A 20,575-nucleotide genomic window follows, 5' to 3' on the forward strand; every position below is an offset into this window, starting at 1 on the left:
TTGTTTTGAAGGAGCTCTCTTTTTCTTTGAACAAACGGTCAACGGCCCCCTAAACTTGTGTCAAGGGATCATCTAATCTAATTTATATTTTTTTGAGCAAATAACCCCAAATCTCTTCATTTTCGGGTCAAGTAACAATATAATTGTATGTTTAAAACGCGTAAAATACAAATCGGAGGTGAGGAATGCAAAAAAATAATTAGATATTTCTTTAATTGTTGCGATAAAATTATTCTAAATCTGTTTTTTAAAATAAAATATAAATTATTGGACTCAAAAATAAAAAAATTTAAAATTAATTGCTCAAAAAAATATAAATTGAATTAGATGACTCTGTATTATAAGTCCAGCGCCGCGTTGACCCTTTATTACTTTTTCTTTCCTCTCAAAAGTTCCCCATCTAAACAAAGCGGCAAAAATTGTCATTCAAAATTTGTCCGGTAGAGTTGCAAAGTGCAGCATCACCGGAGAAAACCGTTCGGGAGAAAATGGAGTCCTTGCGGCTGAGCTGCGAAAGAGAAGTCGCCGTCGAAATGCAGAAAATCGACTCTTTCACAGCTTCGTTTTCTCAATCTATGGATTCCATCAAGTCTACAGCTGAACAAACTCTCCAAAATCAAGGTCAGAATCCACTCGCACGCTCCAATTTTGGATTTCCTGCGTCTTTTTTCCATTTAGTTATAATTTTTAGAACATTATGTAAGTCTAGGGTTCTTGCAATTGAGTGAATACATTACCTCGGGTTGTTTTCTTTTTTGTTTTGCAGAGAAATTAGGGAAGCTGAAATCTAGCTTGCGGGAAGCTGAGGCGGACTTTGTTAAAGTATTAGCAGGTTTTTTTCTAATTTCTTCAAGCTTTATTAAGTTCAATTTTAAGTAGCATAGAATGGAATTATTTACCCTTTTTTTGAAGTTTTTTATTTAAACAAAATTGCAATTGAAATGCTCTAATACTTGATCTCAGTTACATGTTTTGTGTTTTAATATATTCGGTGATCTCTTTCTTTTATGTTGTATAGTGAAAACTCGTAAGGAGGCTAAGCAAATCGCAATAAGAGAAGCCATATCTGCTACCAGAGATAGAGTAGAAGAGCTTAAAAGAACTTTGGAAATTCAGAGGGCTCGGAGGGACCAATATGCAGCAATTATTTCTCATGAATCTCTTGGTATTGCTATTTTGTTACATCAATTTAAACTTGAGTTGCACTTTTTGGAAGTTTAATAGTATATTTTCCAGTTCTCTGTTTTGCTTTTTTATTTTCCGCAACCAGCTTGAATAATAGGAAATGAATAGGTTATTATATCAGTGACTTTCAAGGCTAGTAAAATGTGGACCATGGATCAAAATGAATTAAACTTTGGAAATTCAGAGGGCTTGGAGGGACCAATATGCAGCAATTATTTCTCATGAATCTCTTGGTATTGCTTTTTTGTTATATCAATTGAAACTCAAGTTGCAGTTTTTGAAAGTTTAATAGTATATTTTCCAGTTTCCTTTTTGCTTTCTTTTTTTAATTTTACAACCAGCTTGAATAATAGGAAATAGATAGGTTATATCAGTGAGTTTGAAGGCTAGTAAAATGTGGACTATGGATGAGTTAAAGTGGAGCTTGAATAATTAGTTCAGATTGAATTTTAGAAGGCTTTGGAAGGATGAAATCTTGTTGGAATGTGCTATCAAATTGTGTGATATATCATAGCCCTATGAACTCATATGATGAACATGCTAGCATAAGAATGTTGAATGCTTTATAGTCCTTTCAGATGCTAGTAAAATGTGGACTATGGATGAGTTAAAGTGGAGCTTGAATAATTAGTTCAGATTGAATTTTAGAAGGCTTTGGAAGGATGAAATCTTGTTGGAATGTGCTATCAAATTGTGTGATATATCATAGCCCTATGAACTCATATGATGAACATGCTAGCATAAGAATGTTGAATGCTTTATAGTCCTTTCAGATGCCTGTAATGGCTTTCTTAACAAGTGTTTCTCAAACTACATAGTGGTTGGTTGGCAATGTATGAAACCATAGTCGTTTGCAGTAATATGATTGGGAGGAAGGATCTTATTTTGTCTTAAATATAAAAATCCACCTGTGGTTGAAAGGGCACAACTGTTTTGCAAATGTTTAGTTATGTTTTCAAAAGTAAATAAACAAATAAAATAAAAAGTAAAATGCTTGCATATGTCATGTTATGCCATAGCATTTCTTGAGCTTTGTTTTGTCTCAACAATTGTGGTGTGACTCATACTTAGGTTCTTGTAAGATATGTGATAAAATTACTAAAATTGTCTGTTTTTTTTTCTTTTTCTTTTCAATTTTATTGTATTTGTGGCTATGGAAACATTGAAGATGAGGATATCCAAGGAATTAAACATAAAATAGAAGAAACTCAAGAGGGAATCTCATGGTATAATAAGGTTCTTGGTTTTCACATTAAGGGAGGACGAGGTGATCACAGCCACTTTATAGTTAAATATTTGTTCTTTTTCCCTTGTGGAATTTCCCTATTCATAAGTTCTTATCTTGCAGGTGTGAAGTTCACATTTAACAACATCGACATGAGAAATCCACACAAGGAGTACACGTTAACTGTTTGCCATGAAGATGATACATATACTTGTAATCAATGCCTACATGTTGGTTATGTCATTGAATCTATGTCTAGTATATCCATTTACGTTTTATTATTTTCTCACATGGTTTTCAGTGTTGGCTTGTGATCCACACTTGAGTGGCACGAAAGAGTTGATCGATGAAATGAATAAAACCAATGGCTTGTTCAAATTTGTCAGAACAATGAGAGAGAAGTTCCAAGCAATTCCGTCACTTGGTATCGTCTTTACCTTCCTGCTCCACTTTTTCCCCCCAGTTTTTGTGAAATATTGCACTTAATTTATCTGCTATGTAATCAATACAATAAGGTAAATGAGTTGCTGGCTTATCGCTGTCAGACAGCATTTTTATTAACAAGGTCAGACAGCATTGAACATGTAGAGAAGTGTATCTTTTTTCTGTTTAATTCTAAATGCAATTTGTTTATGCGTAAAGTAACAGTGTTTTGTTATTGACCCCCTAGGAATTTCACCTCAATCTAACAGTCTGCATCAAGAGTGTACCACAGTATCTGCCTCTGCTCCAGTTATGTCCACTTCAACTGAAATAAGTGAATCTCCAACCAAGGAAAATGAATATCCTCGTGAAGAAGAAAGACAGTTCAAGAAAGTTAATCTTGGAAGCGGGATTAAGAATAACCTAGAAATTGCATCCCATCGTCGCTCTCCTCGACTTGTTAAGGTATATTCATTTCGATTACATATCATGCATCATAGTCCATTTGTGTATGTATGAAGAAATTACCAGGGGCTGTATTTTGTTTAAAACAGAGAATAAAGTTGCAAGAGATTTTGTCAGTTTTTGTTGAAAATGTAAGCCAGGTTTAGAGTATGGTTTTGTAGTATCCAAAATCTGGGCTGTTAGGAAGATAACAAAATTTGAAAAGGGAAGCTTTAAATTGAAAAAGGCGTGTTGTTTGATTTGAGTTCTCATTAAGTGAAGGTCAGTGTCTCAGTGTGTACTTCATCTGGATTTGTTAAATAGTCGCATGAACCTTGTAGTGTTGTTCAATTACTAGGCGGGACTATAGGCTTTGTTGATTAAAGATCCATTTGATAATGTTTAGTCTGCATCCTTAGCTTACATATTTTAAAGCATGATTTCTTCCTTTTTCATGCTTGTATAAACATTTGATTTGATGATAAAAGTAATTATATCTTACATTCAGTTATTTGGTTTGCATATTATAGATCAAATGATGCAACATTCTTCTGATAAAGTAGTAATTAAAATATGGCAGCGCAAAAAATGAAGTTGAAGTGAAGCAGGTTGCTTTCACATCATGGTGTGTTTCTAACTTGCTCAATAGCCATAGTTTCTGACTTGATTGCATAACATCGGAGAACATTTGCTGAATGGATCCGACTTATTATTATTTGAAAAGCTCTACACCATAACTGCTGTTGCTCCTCAGACATGAAGATCTCACGTTGTGTGTTTATATTGTAATCCTGTAATGTGATGAGACAATGACGAAGAGGTAAATAACTGATCCTCATAATGATTATTTATTCTGTCACTAAAGAATATTTCAATCCTGTTGATCTCATCTGTCTAATTTTAGATTTCAACTTTTCTTTTTTTTGCTTTTCCTCTGGAAAGGAAATACACTGATAATTATTTTCCATGTAAACTTAGACCAGTATCCTTACTCTTAAAACCGCCTTATGCACATTGAATACACAGTATATAACTTTACAAATGGCTAAATAGGCTCCTAAACTCTGTAATGTCAACAGCCACCAAAGCTTATGGTGGTTGATAGAGTCGTCTATGGACGATTGCACGGCTCTGCTTCCAGAGTTTGTATGCTTCGGATTCATCGTTGGCTAGAGCCGAGCAGTTGCTTTCGTTACAATCTGCAAAGTATTTTCCACTTGCATCTTCTGTCTGTGGACTCAATGCAACATAACATGTGGTTGACGCACCCTGCAGAAAGTACATTGTACTGTAAAATTCACAGCTCAACTAATTTATTTGAAGGTCCACTTTAATTTGAACCTTTCAGCTACAGAGGTGGTGAGTGACAAGTATGTGTAGACAAACCTGAGATGTCGATTTTAGTAACTTGGACGTAATGAAGTACAGGGAATCTGCAGATAATTTTTAGTTTATTAGATATTACTGATAATGATTATATAATTTCCTCTCAAAATTTATTTGAATCTTGATATATTTATGTACCTGTGATAAACCCCTTATGAGCCCTGATGATTCCTGTCTTTACAATGCCTGGATGCACTGCATTGATTGATACTCTTGCATTTCTTGCCTGAATAATAAGGATTCGAATATGAAATGTTTTCAAAATTAAAGTTTTAAGAAATAATTACAAGTCACCTCTAAGATTAGACTGATATTATTGTTTTCTCTCTACATTTTGAAAAATCAAGAGTTAATGATGATTTTTTTAAAAATATAGAGAAAAGAATAGTAATTGTAACCTTAACCTCAAGGGTTAATAATTACTTAATTAGTATGCCAAATTTTAATGTTAATGACTTTCACCTTGAGCTGTCTAGCCATTTCCTTGGCATGTAATATCGTAGCCAACTTGGATTGAGCATATGCACGTGTTCCATTGTAACTGCAAAATCAACTCAATTTTAAAAGCGAATTTGTAAATGTATTTTAATTCGAGTAAAGGATCAATCTGATTTTCAGACTTACAATTCCAAATTAAATAATTTACTGTCTGCCATTTTGATAAGTTTAAAACAATATTTTTCATTTTAGGTCAATTAATAATAAAATTATACAATTATTCATGGACCGAAATGACTTAGTTTTGTCCTTAATTTATCTAAAAGTAAACAATATTGTCCGTAATTGACTTAAAAATACAATATTGTCTTTAAGTGATCAAAATAATCGATCTTGAGTTATTTAACTTCTAGTCATAGGTTCAGAAACCGAGTTAACCCTTTACTCATTTTTACACTAATGAAAGAAATTTAATCCAATGTATAAATATATTAGTAAATTGTAGATAGTACAATGCTAGATGTTATGTAAACAGTAAAAAAAGGAAGGGTTAATTACTTGTTTGGGGAAATCATTTGGTTGAAAGAAAAAGAATCTGAGTTGACCCAGTTGTGAATAACAGAAGAAAGGTTGATTATTCTGCCTTGTATACCTGTCTCTGCTGCTGTTTCTATCATTTTCTCTATTACCAACTCTGTCAGCAAAAAATGTCCTGCAAAAGTGCACAACCACGCTTGCTGTCATGCAATCACTTAAATTTCTTTTTATGAAAAATAAAAAATTATGTATTACGAAGTTTCTTTATATAATTGAACTATAATCTCCTATCAATAAATATCATTTAATTTTAAATAAAAAAACATCAATTTATAAGACTCTTTCATAGTTAGACTTTATAATTAAATTATACCATGTGTCACGCTATTTATATAAAATTCAAGTGTGATGACATTGGCTCACCTATGAATTTTTCTATTCTTAAGGTTGCTTTGCTTATGGTGAGGTCTATTATGAAATCTACCACATCAATAATCCCAAACAAAAATCTATTTTATAATTTCCGAGTAACTAATTCTCGAGTTATTTTATTTTAATTTATTTTTATTTTGTAAATTTATTGTAACAAGATGAATTTTTGTGTCTAAACTTTAACTTTTTTTTGTTTTATTTTAGTGACTTAACATTCTTCTTGTTTAAACGAAATTAAAATTTAGCCATAAAAAAGGAAATAAATTAAGTTTAGTTCTCAAAATAAAATAACTGAAAAAACTAGTGACTCACATTATCAGTATACCCTATAATTTTCACTATTTTAGAGATTGTAAAGTTTACCCAAGTAATTGGTAGCAAAAGTCATCTCAACTTTATCTTCAGAAAATTCCAAATTCTTGGAGTATATCCCAGCATTATTTCTGCAAGATATAATATAAGCTTTTGTATCAAATAGTAAAAATCTAAGAAAAATAAAACATAAGAAAATTTAAATATGCTTAATAATTTACTCACATTAGAATGTTAAGGGGTAGTCCTAAAGCAAGAAAATCAGAAGCAAATTTCTTGACAGAAGCAAAAGAACTTAAATCAGTCTCAAAGATTATAATCTCTGAATTTGGACTCTCTTTTTGTATAATTTCCTTAACTTGATCTGCCTTTTTCAAATTCCTTGCAGGAATTACTACTCTAACCCCTCTTTTAGCCAATACTCTAGCTGTTTCAACTCCAATTCCTGAAGTTGCCCCTTTAAATCCAAAAAATAATTAAATGGTTAGTGCCATGCTAATGTAAATTTAAATTAAATGTATGAGAAATTAAGAGAAATTTAATGAATATATTCAGGTGAAATAAAAGTTAAATGCATGATTAGTTGGTTGAGAAAGTATGAAACATTGACAAAACACCATTCAGAAGAGACAAAACCATATCTTGCAACAGTCAAAAAGAGCCACTACATTAATTATTAATAAAATACAAAATTATGTTCCTATAGATTATGTTGTGCAAAAGAATAACAGCCTCAAGTGCATATGTCAATAAAAAGATTTAAAATTTGATATTCTTGATGAACATATCTGAGAATTAATTGATTCTTGAACAAGAAAATGAAAAGAAAGAATGCAGGGTTAACATTTCTTGGGGTTTTGACGGAGTAGACTTTCTACATTTTGATTATCATAGTTTGGTAACCAAACTTCCATTTTCTCAAAGGATTACAAAGAGGATCCCTTGAATTTATGACGATCTCATATGTATCGATGTCAATGGTGGCTTAAACGGAGGTTAGTATCGCTATTCCGGTCAATAATTACACATGTGGCGATAAAAAAGTCAGTGCCATTTAATTTTTTCGTCGGCTACATAAGTGATAATTTATATGAGTTTATTGAGTGATCTTCGTTGTTGAGAAAATAAAAGTTAGAGTTAACAATTTTAAAAAATAAAACGGTTATCTAGTGTAAAAAGTCTATATTTGAGTAACTTCATGAAGTTTTAACGCAAAGAATGCATGAAAGAAAAATGTTATGAAAAAGCTGCATATCAAGAAAACGAAAATTATGAGAGAAGAGCAAATTAAGAGTATCAAACCAAACATTTAATGCCATAATGAAGCATGAAAAAGAGAGATTATATGAAACCAATTAATTTTTACCAGTGAGAATAGCAGTTAAATGGGGTTGAAGAGAAGAGGCTGCAAAATCTTGAGAAACTTGGTCAGCACTTGAATTTGAGCCATAACCACTTGGCCCTGCAATTCCAGCCAAATATTTTAGGGTTTCTTTCATGGGAAGGATGATTTTGCTTAGAATCTTGGACAGCAAGTGAACTATTTCAGCCTTTAGATATGAGACGAGAGCACTTAAAATATACATTCATATGTAATATTTATATTTTGTGCTATGTAAGGAACCAAGAATTTAGTTATAGTTATTAAATTATTATTATTATTTTTAAGTTGAGAACACGTATTGAGTATGGTCCATGAAGCAGAAGATCCTTTTTATATAAGTTTAGTGATTGAGAAAAATGCATCAATATTGTTTGTCTTTGTCTTTTTTGTTTTATGATAATGACTGTCAAGCATTTAAATTGTAGAAAAACGCACCATGGTTTTCTTTTCTTTCTCATAATTACTGTCTGTCCTTTTTCACTGGTTTTCATTGTCTTTTCTTTCTCATCAGCTTATGAAACATTAATGTTATTTCCATGCTAATTTTTGGCAAAAATATATTTCTATTATAACTATAAGATGATAAAAATAATTTTAACAATATAATTTATCAATTTCGTAAATTTTAATAACTATATCACAACAGTATATATTAAAAAAAATAATTTTTAATAATGAAAATAAAGTATTTTAACTTTTTTAACTTTTTTTTTATGAAAAACCAGTCTATATCTAAAAAAATCATTAAATTTCAAAGATTATTTATCTAATTTTATATTATTATTATTCTACAAAATTCAAAATTTCTTTAAATATTGACTAATATTTCAGAAATATAAATATGTACCTTATTGTTATTAATTAAACTCTTTATTTTATTTTTATTCTAATTAGATATAATTATTAGTATGACTTACAATTGGTGGACCAGGCTATTAAAATTAATTTCTGAAAATGTATTTATCAATTTGATCACAACTGTAAAAGTTGACTTTAATTGTTTTATGTATTTATGGAAAATTCTTATCTAATCAGGTTTTGTTTGTTTCTGAAACTAATCAATCAAATATTAAAAAAAATTATATTTAAAAATTTCATTTTCTAACATCTTATTAATTCAATTAGTTGGGTTCATAAATAAAATATAAAACCAGTTTATGCAAGAAAATTCTCCATATAAAAAACAGAAAGAGCTATACATGACTTTATATAATTGAAATAGTTAAAGATGAGTGAAAAACTGGCCCGTAAGAGTAAAGTAACTAGCAGTGGTTTAACTGTTTAATTAATTTTATTTTTTACTTTAATTGGTTGGATCTGACATGACCACACGTTAATTAGCCTATCATTTAACTTTAGACTTTGGAAATCATCTGGTGAGACAATTATTAATGCATACAGTATATCTTAAAAATCCATATTAAGGGACAACTTATTCTTGATGTTTGAGGAGATTTACATATATGTCAATCAAGAAAATGATATCTATTAAGACATAATCCCAAGTACTTAGATTAAAAGTTATCTTAAATCTTGCTGTCCCTAAATAACTAATGATATATTTACATTTTAGTCAAAAAGTGTATAAATATACGTACAAATGAATGAAATCAAGTCCTTGAATTATAGTAAATCATCATTTTTGCTTTAAAACTAAGCATTTGAATTCAAAACAAAACACAAAGGTAGTTTTCTCACCAAATTGCATGCATGTAAAAAGAGAATCACACGTGTGCATCTAGAAACAATAGTTGTTATAATTACATGCAACAGTAAAAATGGTGGAAAAACAAAACTAGTGTTGCCTATGCAGGTCTCGTATTGGTGTCCATAGCCATCAATCTTTGAAGTTTGAGAAAAATATATGATAGGCATTGTTGGGGAATTGATGGACTTAAAGAAAACATTGAAGAATGGAGGACCCATTTGTTCCCTTTTTTGTTTACACCTCTCATCATGTTTGTCACTCTTAATTCAAGCACTTATCTTCTTCTTTCACATGTGATCTTGTTTCCCCTTTTCCCTTTCTTCCCTTCAATTTCTGTGGCTCTTTTTAGCAAATTGCTCCGAATTTCCTTATAGGCTTAATTGCTTCAAAAATCACCAATTTTCACCTGCTTTTGGTATTTAACACGAACATTTAATTTTGGCATATAAATACACGAACTATCTATTTTTTGTATATATAACACGGGCTCCGTTTTTGACATAAAACGGCAACGTTCTATACCTAAAACGACACCGTTTTTTACCTAAAACAAAAACTTGGTCATATATGCAAAAAATTGATAGTTCGTGTATTTATATGCCAAAATTAAAAGTTCGTGTCAAATACCAAAAACACGCGAAAATTAGTGATTTTTTATGATATAAACCTTACAATATGATTTTTCATTTTTATTTTCGTTAAAGTTTAGTTTTTATATTATTAGTCAACTGAGTTAAAGAACAAAATTTAAAAAAATTATATTTAAGTTTAATATTTAAACTTTCTAAGTAAAAATTATATTATTATGACATTCAGTGAGCTGGCAACTTACATTTATCAATGTTTTTATGTTTTCATTTTTTACTTTTTAAAACTAAATGAAATAAAAGAAATTAATAAAAATTACAAATTTTAAAAGTAAGAGAAATAAAAATTAAATAAATTTAATTTATTAAATCATTGAATTTAATTTATAATTTTATAAAGTTTATTTATTTTCATGTCAAACATAAGTTTATGAACTAACTTTAAACATAAATTTTTTTAGTTAAAACTTTTAACTTAGTTGACGAACCCGAAAATGGACGGAGGAGTTAAATTGTTGACAAAATAAAAATGAAGGATCATATCGTTTAATTTTCAAACATAAAGGATAGAAGTGTGGAATTGCCTTGTATTTCTTATAGGATCCATGTATTTTTATTTGTCAATATTGACTCCTTACACTAATTTTATAAATATTAGATATAGAAAATATTAAAATTCATGCAGATAAAAGAAATCAGTTTAGAAACCTAACAATGTCAACAAAATTAAACAAAAGCATAGAAACTAAATTTAATAAAATTGAAGTATAAAAATGAATAAATATTTTTATCTCAATCACACTTATATGCATTTCATCTTCGTAAGAGATTTGATATCTGTAAAATTAAAGTATAAGATTCAATATTGACCAATAAAAGTTTAGTGATTCAATATATAGTCACATGAACAAAAAGAAATGTGTATTTTGCCTTTTATTTTTCTCATTTCTCATTCATGGCATGCTTGGAGAGAAAAAGTAGTAAAATTTGGCGTAAGATCCCTTTTTGCTATCAAGGGCATTTACACATACACGCTTGCTGGGAACAAAAGGCAATTCCCCATGATTCAAGATTAAAAGGATCAATTGGCTAGCTAGGTTCTTGTTCAAAAGTTAGGGTTCAAAGACAACAATACTGCAAGAGAACAGGCCGTTCGGGTTCTATAATTCAATTAATTTTTTTTTAAATTTAATTTTTTTACGTCTTTTATTAGTTAAGATCATTTTTTTAATTTTTATAATTATATTCAATTTTAAAAGTTTTAAAAGTTTTTTTTGCAATTGTATCCAAAGTTTTAAATTTCATTTTTTAAATCCAAACTTATGTATCTTTTATTAATTACGTCCAAATTTAAAAGCGTTGTCTAACTTTTAAAAAAAGGTATCATAAAAATTTGGTCGCAATTGATGAAAAACGTAAAATTTTGAATTTAAAAAATGAAAGTTTAAATTTTGGACATAATTACAAAGAAAATCTTTCAAATTGGTCATAATTGTAAAAAATTAAAATGTTTGGTCGTAATTGATAAAAAAACGTAAAAAATTAAATTCATAAAATAATTTGACAAAAAAAACTAGCTATTCTAATTCTACTCTCAGCTCGCCCTATAGTTTTTGTATTAGTATTTGATAAATAAAATAAAATTAATAATCAAATGCACATTTAATAAGAATGGTAATAAATATATTTGCCTCGATTGATTGAACTTTTATCTATTTGATAAGATGGCTCGACTAATTAAGTGTTATAATCAATTTTTTCCTTTTTAAGTTGAATTTGTATTTCAATAATTTAAAACCGAACCGACAATTCCCGAACCATGACTAGAACTACTAAAGGCTATTTTTACTTATCATTTGTTAAAACCAAACTTTTTGATTTTTATAAATATTTTTCAATTTTTAAGTTTGTTAATGTGTCTGAACTGTAGGTTGAATTTAAAATTGACATGTATGAGTGTCAAAATGAATCACGACACACAAACACTATTTGGCTAGTATAAAAATCAAGGGTTTAGCATTGAGGTTAAATGTGTTCATGCAATAAACAGATCAACCCATATATATAACACGGGTTTAAACGCATTGTGTCCAGATTGACACGCTATCTCATAATTAACTTGTTATGACACGATTTTAAATGTATCATATCATGTTGTATCAACTCAACCCAACGCCTTTCAATAAATATAGTAAATAGAAAATGTTCCAATGAATAGAGAAAATGTGTAGTGTTGGTTTTGTTATATTTAACTTATTTAAATAAATAAATTAAATGTGTCATGTTGGTACACGATAATATTCAACTTATGCAGACAAAAAAATAAACGTACCAATGTTGATATGATCCATATCCACCATTATTATAAGAAATTTTGTATTTAGCAACGAATATTTTTGCAGCTAATTTTTTTTACTGCTAATTGCAGCAATAATTTTGAAAGATATTGCCATTAGTTAAGTTATAACAGCATTTTACAGCAAATTTTATTACCAATTATTTAAGACAACATTTTATTAGCAGAAACATGTCACAATTTTTTTTTTGTTACTATATGTTAATAGTAATAATTTTAGCACTATTAGCAGTAAAAATATGTGCACGTAAGTTATTTTGAATTCAAACTGAAGTCAAATATAATTACAAAAGTAATTAACAGAAATATTTTTACTTAGTTTGTAGGACTTATTTTTATTTGGATATGCAGCCTGGAGGTTGCAGGCTCTACGTACAAAATGCCCCAACCAGTCCAACTAATGTAAAGAAACACATCTGAATTAGGTGTGTGAATATGGAACACAAAAGGCATCGATTCTAAAAACAAATTAATACTTCTTTAATTATATTATTTGCTTCTTTCAGCTGATATTTTAAGAATATTAATTAACAATCCTCTCTAATGTCCAATAACTCCACCAAATCATTATATTTTATGATTTAATTGTATGTGATGAGTGTTTAAGCAAATCCATTGGCTTACCGACCTTTGAAATTGTAAATTTAAAAATGTTATTATATTTATATTTTGTAAAATTGGGTCAAAGTTTGGCACCCACATTTTTCTCATAAGTTTCAAATTATTGAAACTTCACATTTCTTGGTTTACCTATTTATTTTTGATAATTTTTTAAATCTTAATTTTGTGTCTACTTTTAAACAAATTTCAGTTTTAAGCCTAGCGTATAGATATTTTTTCAAAACTTCTAACTAATGAGTTATAATTCAAACTGTATAATCGACGGATAATAAATTATCAGGTCGTGAGTTCAAATTCTCCTACAAAACTCCCTTTTCCAGATTATCAAAAGAAACTTCTTACATTAATATTTTGTGTGTGTGTGTGCATCTTTTTATATTTATACACCGCAGAGTAACTAGTTATAAATATAGGATTTCTTTTTAAGTTTTTTTTATAGTTGCACACTATTAATATGGACAGTTCATAACCCGACCAGAACCGTCGGGTCACGGTGCAAGAAAAATGGAACCGGCCTAGAACCGGCAGTTCCATGTCGATTTAGAATTGGCCGGTTCTGATTCCGGTTACGGAGGGTTTTGAAAAATTAAAAGTAAAATTTAAATTTAATTATTAAAAAATATATAAGAAATTAATGAAATAAAATATATTTATAAATATTATATTAACCAAAAAATTAATTAAAATAAATATAATATATATTTTATTATAATAATAATATAATATAATATAATATAATATAAATTTTAAAAATATAACATAATATATATATATATATATATATATATATATATATATATATATAAATAAATATATTATATTCTTATAATATTAATTGGCACAGAAAAGACCGATGGAACCCAAACGTTGTTGCCATGTCTATCTCCTCCCCTCCATGCATATAATTTAATTGGCTAAATCTATTTTGAGGTCCTTAAACTATACATTTTTAGTTTATTAGATCTTTTAACTTCTATTTGACTTTTTTGAATCTTTAAATTTTTATTTTTTAGTTCATTATGTCTTTCAAATTTTATTTGTCTTTTTCAAGTCCCTAACTGTTTATTTTTTGGTTCATTGAGTCCTTAAATGGATCTTCGTTTAAGGACCTAATGAACCAAAAAAATAAAAATTTAAGGACCTGAGAAAGTCAAATATAAATTGAGGGACTGAATCGACTGATGAACCAAAAAATAGAAGTTTAAAGATTTGAGAAAATTAAATAAAAGTTGAAGGATTTGATGAATAAAAAATAAAAGTTTAAAAATCTTAAAATGGATTTAGCCAATTTAATTCTTCAGTTGTCAAGCATATATCATTGCCGACAAACTCTAAATTCTAGTTCTTTCATGTAATTACATTTTGTCATCTAATTATAAAAAAAAAAAATTACATTTTGTCAGCTATATTTAGGTTTAGTTAATTTGTAGCTTAAAAGAATTAATTATTGGTATTGGGTGCTAGCACACGTGCCAGTAGCCATTCAAAGAATGACAAATGGCAGTATTCAGTGGGAGCATCAGTTGAAGGAGCCAATTACGGGAGAGTAGGACATGGCTAAATGTAATGTTTCCTCTTAAGTAAACCTATTATTTATAGGCTATTAGTTTTTAGGGCTAATCAGTTAAAAAAAACCCATTTTTAGTCTTTTTTACAAATATATTCTGAAATAGAAATTTTTCTAATTTCATCCTAATTTACTCTTTTATATTTTAATTGTACCCTAAAACATTAAATTGATCTCTTTTCACTTGAAAAAAGTTTAAAATAATCCTCCATTTGTAGCATACATTTCAATTAGACCTTAATATTATTAATAAAAAAAGTAAAAAATTATTTTAAATTTTTTTATAACTGAAAAGAAATCAATTTAATGCTTTGTGATACAATTGAAACATAAAAGAGTAAATTAGAATAAAATTGGAAAAATTCCTACGTAAGAGTATATTTGCAAAGGGACTAAAGATAGGGGGTTTTGAGTGATTAAACCTAATTTTTAAGGCAGAAATAATAATATTATCAAAATAAATAAATTAAATTAATTGATAATTTGATTAGTTAAACTTAACTAAAATATATTTATACTTAAAAACAAATCAAACTATTTTTTTTTTTAAATATCAAATTAGTAATAACTAAAGCTATTAGTTTGGTTTGATTTTTTTCCACAACCTAATATAATGTGATGATGATCTATGCTAACTACTAAGCAACAATTGATCGGCATGTTTTTCCTTGCTTTTTCGTCTTGTGTAGGAAGATTTGGAGAAAATGTTGTTTGTCTTTTTTCTTGCTAACCATTTCTTACCAAAGAGAGAGGAGGAAATTATTATTAAATACTCCCTCCGGTCCATAATGTTTGTCGCATTTGAGAAATTTTTTTGGTCCATAATATTTGTCATGTTATAATATCAAGAGAGCATTAATTGCTATTTTTTCATATTTGCCCCTCATTAATTTATTGAAAAAATACAATAAACAAATGAAAATGGTAGTAATAAATGTAAACAAGTTTTAATGTAGGGTTAACTTAGTAAAAGTGTTTACATCTTAATTCTTGTGCGAAAACCAAATGCGACAAATATTATGGACCGGAGGGAGTATGAGATAGATAAAAACTAAACTATAGAAAAATTAATTTATATGATTAAATCGTTAAACACGTATAACATGAGTTTTGACTGAGAAAATGGACACATACTCATTTGTTAAATAAAATAAAATTTTATACTCTCTCCTTATAATAAAATAAAATGGTTATTGTCAAGTAATCAATCCATGATTAATTGTGATTTGTGAGGGTTGATTAGATTATGGTGGGATCTACTTGAAACCCACCATGATAAATGATCCAGATAATCTCATTATGCATATAGACTGATTCATTTTAGAATTTTGCTTATTTTGGAGAAAGATTATGAGGTTGCAAAGTTTACGCAAGTAATTGGTATTCAATGTCATCTCAATTTTTTCTGCAGATAATTTCAAATTCTTTAAGTAATTACCAAGCATCATTTCTGCAAAATCATTTGATTTAATCACTTTAAATTTCAATATATGAATAATGAGAGAATAGTCAAGTGAAAACTCATTAAAAAAACACATCAAATAATGCATTTTTTATTTTTCTTAGGAAAAATATTATCCTGTTATGTAGTTCAATCAAATTTAAGCAGTACTATTTATTTTTTAAATAAGACTAAATAAAAATTTATTCTGAATCCGATTCCTAAATTGATGGTATGAAAATGTATAATTAAACTTTGTCAATTTAACAATTTAATGCATAACTCTTCACAAAAAAATCCAATTACATCATCTATGTATTTTCAAAGCGCATAAAAAATAAATATAGAGATATTTTTTTGATAATAAGGATGAGGATCGCTTGTGAAAAGAATTGAACCCATAACATAGTAGTTTGCTGCTCAGCGTTTATACTATGTGATATACAACTCATTGGTTAAATATAAAGATATTAAACACAAAATGTTAAAATTATATAAAATATTAAAAAATACAAATGCATCAAGGTTGACATAATATATTAAATAAAAAATTCATAATTACTTTTCATAAGCTCTAAAAATTATAGGAGCATGTGTAATTAGCTTGATTATAAATTGTTAAAATATACTACATTTTGACTTATATAAGTCACTGATACATAAATTTAAGGACCAAGACGACGCTTTACCCAAAAAAACATTATATTTAAGGCTTTTTACCTAAATAACCAACTTATCCTGATATATTACGTTTATACGTACTACATTTTGATATATGAAAACTACTGTACACGCTTGAAATAATTACTTTTATATGTGTACTATATTAGCTACCTTAATAACACAAAAACTCACAAATTCATTATTTTATCTCTCCTCATTCAATTCTCTCTTCTTCTTAACTCCCGTTCTCTCTCCTCCTTCACCAGCACTCAATTTCACGATCAGCAACTGCTCTTTTCCTTCAGCTCAAGTTACAAATTTGCTACTGTGTACAACAGATTGGCGCTTTCAGATTCAGTTTTACAAAAAAATTTCACTTGAAACGTAACAGTTAAGATATTTCAAATTCAGATTTACTATCTTGTTGCTGAGTTTGCTTTTGATAGATTTTGTAATGTTAATTGGATAATAAACAGAAAATATCATTTCTAGTTTCTGTTCCAATTTTTCAAAATAAATTATAAATCTGGAGAATTGTTGATTTCTATTTTAAATATTGATTTTCATTCAGGAATGGACAACATTGTAACTTTTGTTCAGTAAAATGGTTTTTAGAATGATAAGCTCTAGTACACAGATTTCACTGTTAAAGGATTTCTAATTTCAAGAGAATGGAGTATGTCTAATCTTAAACAAAACAACTGCAAATAGATTTGGAAGGAACAAGTGTGCAAATCAAGTATCAGGTGCCAAAAATTTAATAATAGTTGCAATACTTACTAATAAAATTTTATGTTGATTTCATGTTGCTTTCTTGCTGATATTATGCTGCTTTGTATAGTTTTTCTACATAATATATTTATTTTGTTTCTTATGTTGATTTATTGTTGCCATTTTGTTGATATGTGTTTGAACTCTTGTTCAATTTCATCTTATCCAGGTTAAAAAAGATTATCCACCTATAATAATTCAAGATAATAATTTTTTTGCTTTCTACTTTCAGATGAGAAGCAAAACAATAGATCCAACTCAATTTCCAATTTGCATAGAAACTCACAAAAAAATAAGAGATATATCATTGTATGTAGGCTTAATCACCAAAAAATGCCAAACCTATACGTTTTGTGTCAATTATAGTCAAACCTTTAAAAATCACCAGATTTAGCCAAACCTTATATGTTCTGTTTCTTTTTTAGCCATTTTTGAATCGAACCGGTTTTTCTGACACCGTGTCGTCCACGTCACCGCCAACTAAGAAATTGGCTGACATGTCAGCTGAAATATTTAAATAAGGTTTGGCTATAACTGACACAAAAAAAATAGGTTTGGTATTTTTTGAGTGAATAAACCTAATTTTAAATTCAAGCCAATTTTTAAGTTTAATAATTAGTAAATTAATTATATCATTTATGAAATTTATATATATTTAAAATAATTAATATTTTCTATTTAATACTAATTTTAATTAATTTTAATTTTTTATTAAATCTAATTAAACCTAATAAATTTATATTATAATATATTTTAATGAATATGTAATTAAAAAAATGAATTAATATATTATTTAGGAATTAATGTTGAATTAAATTTGGTGAAAGGATTTAATGTTCATGATGATTTTGAACTTGATTTATTATTTTTAATGTTGTTGAGATCTTGATATGACTGGATTTAGGTAATAAATAAAATAGTTATGTGTAAATTAAGGTAAGTTTTTGGCTATGCCGAGTAAAATAACATATGCGTTTATACTTATAAACATCATGATATATATTGATTACACCACAATGAGCTTCACTTTTTAAAGAAAAAAAATGAGAAAATAATTACACTCGTCCTTTAAATAAGCAGTCTATTCAGTGATTATTTTTATATTTATGTGTGTATAGTTTAATTACGAACACTGTCGTATGTTTGTTGTGTATATTACTCTCAGATTGCTCGTTGGAAGACGAACAATTGGGTCTCAAACGACAGCGGTGTCAAAGAACCGACGACTAGAATTTAAAAAAAATAAATTTTAAGATGAATATGACATTTTTTGTTTTTAATAGAATTTAAATTAATTATATATCCATCAAATATGTAAAAAATATTTATTAGAATTATTTAAATTTAGTAAAAAAATAAATTAATTTTAATTAGCGTTAAATAAAAATATTATTTTTTAAATATATATGAATTTTATTATAATATAATTAATCATTTAATTATTTAATTTTAAAATTAGTTTTATTCACCAAAAAATACCAAACCTATGCATTCTGTGTCAATTATAGCCAAACCTTATTTAAATATTCAGTTGTCATGCCAGCCAATTGCTTAGTTGGCGGTGACGTGGACGACACGGTGTCATAAAAACCGGTTCGATTCAAAAATGGCTAAAAAAGAAACAGAACATATAAGGTTTGGCTAAATCTGGTGATTTTTAAAGGTTTGGCTATAATTGACACAAGACGTATAGGTTTGGTATTTTTTGGTGATTAAGCCATATATTAACATAATGTCAACATAAATCAACATCAATACATAAAGTTCATAAATTTAAAATTTCAAACGAAATCAACATGAAGTCAACATAATATAAACAACATATCAACATGTATATAAGTAATTCATTGGAAGCATGATCCAGAACCTTTTCAGGTTCATGAGTTTCAGTGGAAGGTTTCTTCTTTGTAGAAGCAGAAGCTGGCCTAGTCTTAACTGACAGTTAAAATCAACACCAAATCAACATCATATCAATAACTTGTCAAATGGTAAAAAGCAAAAATACATTAATATACATAGAAACATAACAAAATAAGACACAAAATACATACATCAACAGACAAGAAAAAAACACAAACATCAACGGAGAACAAACATAACAAAAAAGGCACAAAACACATAAAATTAAGTACACAATACCATAATCGCTTTCTTGACCGATGCTTCTTCATGTTCAGAAGGTTCAGCTGAAGCTTTTCTCTTAGCACCAGCGGTACTCTTAACATTTTTCTTCTTAAAGGTGATTTATGTGACAGAAAATTGAAACGCAATTAAATAAATAAAACAAACTAACATTACATTCAACCAAACAAAAACAATAATAATTATGAAATCAACATAAAATAAAAAAGAAACATAGTTAATACCTTGGCAGTTTTATTAACGCCATTGTCATCACCCGTTGATTTAAACACCACTTTCCGCTTCACAGCAACATAAGGCTTCTTTTTTACTTTTTTATGAGGAGTAACAACTTCTTCCGCACAACTATCGTTTTTCGTTGTTTCAAATGAAACATGCTTGACAGGTTTTTTGGCAGTGTACGATGCCTTTAGCTTAGCCATTTCAGCAGCGATAGAAGAAGCTCCACCCATCTTTGAACGCTTCGAAGATCGCGCAGTAGGCTTCGGTAATGCATCAACAATATGTTGTGAATCAAATGGAACACCTTCTACTTCTGGAGTTTTATTAACATTGGGAGCCGAAGCAGTTTTCAGCCGACTTTGAATTATCATCAATTTTGTTAGCGTTGGTCTTGCAGATATTCGAACCGAGTCCAGTGCTTTCCTAGCAATTTCTAATACGCTAGGTTGCGCAACTGTCCCATTGTCATCGACACTGGGAATTCGTCGCGAAGAATCCACTTCTCTATTCTCAACTTGTGACGACTCGACTACTCGAGTCGTTTCAGCAGCAGGAACAACATCATCGGAATGCCGAAAAATGGCTTCATCACCAACAGTTTCACGGTCCGACGTATCATATTAAGTATCGACTGGTGAATTGCTACTTGCCGGTTTACGGCTAGCTCTCTTTATACCCATTTCGACAACAAATTAACAAAACCTGAAAAATTACAAACTAAAAACATAAAT

The 20,575-nt window shown here is 28.6% G+C and overlaps 2 protein-coding genes across 2 annotated transcripts; one reads left to right on the forward strand and one right to left on the reverse strand.

The window, feature by feature from the left end:
• The first annotated feature begins 377 nt into the window (after positions 1-377).
• LOC126673923 (kinetochore protein SPC25 homolog) lies at positions 378-4,164 on the forward strand. Its single transcript, XM_050368240.1, has 8 exons — positions 378-621; positions 767-832; positions 1,019-1,165; positions 2,354-2,452; positions 2,534-2,623; positions 2,712-2,834; positions 3,081-3,298; positions 3,858-4,164. Exons 1-8 carry the CDS (start codon positions 489-491, stop codon positions 3,867-3,869), a joined length of 888 nt encoding a protein of 295 aa, XP_050224197.1. The 5' UTR covers positions 378-488; the 3' UTR covers positions 3,870-4,164.
• Positions 4,165-4,265: 101 nt separating this feature from the next.
• On the reverse strand, positions 4,266-8,017 carry LOC126673922 (short-chain dehydrogenase TIC 32 A, chloroplastic). The gene is made up of 8 exons (XM_050368239.2): positions 7,749-8,017; positions 6,608-6,839; positions 6,434-6,513; positions 5,660-5,813; positions 5,126-5,204; positions 4,802-4,889; positions 4,664-4,710; positions 4,266-4,546 (listed from the first exon to the last, which is right to left on the reverse strand). Exons 1-8 carry the CDS (start codon positions 7,966-7,968, stop codon positions 4,367-4,369), a joined length of 1,080 nt encoding a protein of 359 aa, XP_050224196.1. The 5' UTR covers positions 7,969-8,017; the 3' UTR covers positions 4,266-4,366.
• Positions 8,018-20,575: the final 12,558 nt, after the last annotated feature.

The sequence above is a fragment of the Mercurialis annua genome, linkage group LG3 (genome assembly GCF_937616625.2).
Source record: "Mercurialis annua linkage group LG3, ddMerAnnu1.2, whole genome shotgun sequence".
Taxonomy (NCBI): domain Eukaryota; kingdom Viridiplantae; phylum Streptophyta; class Magnoliopsida; order Malpighiales; family Euphorbiaceae; genus Mercurialis; species Mercurialis annua.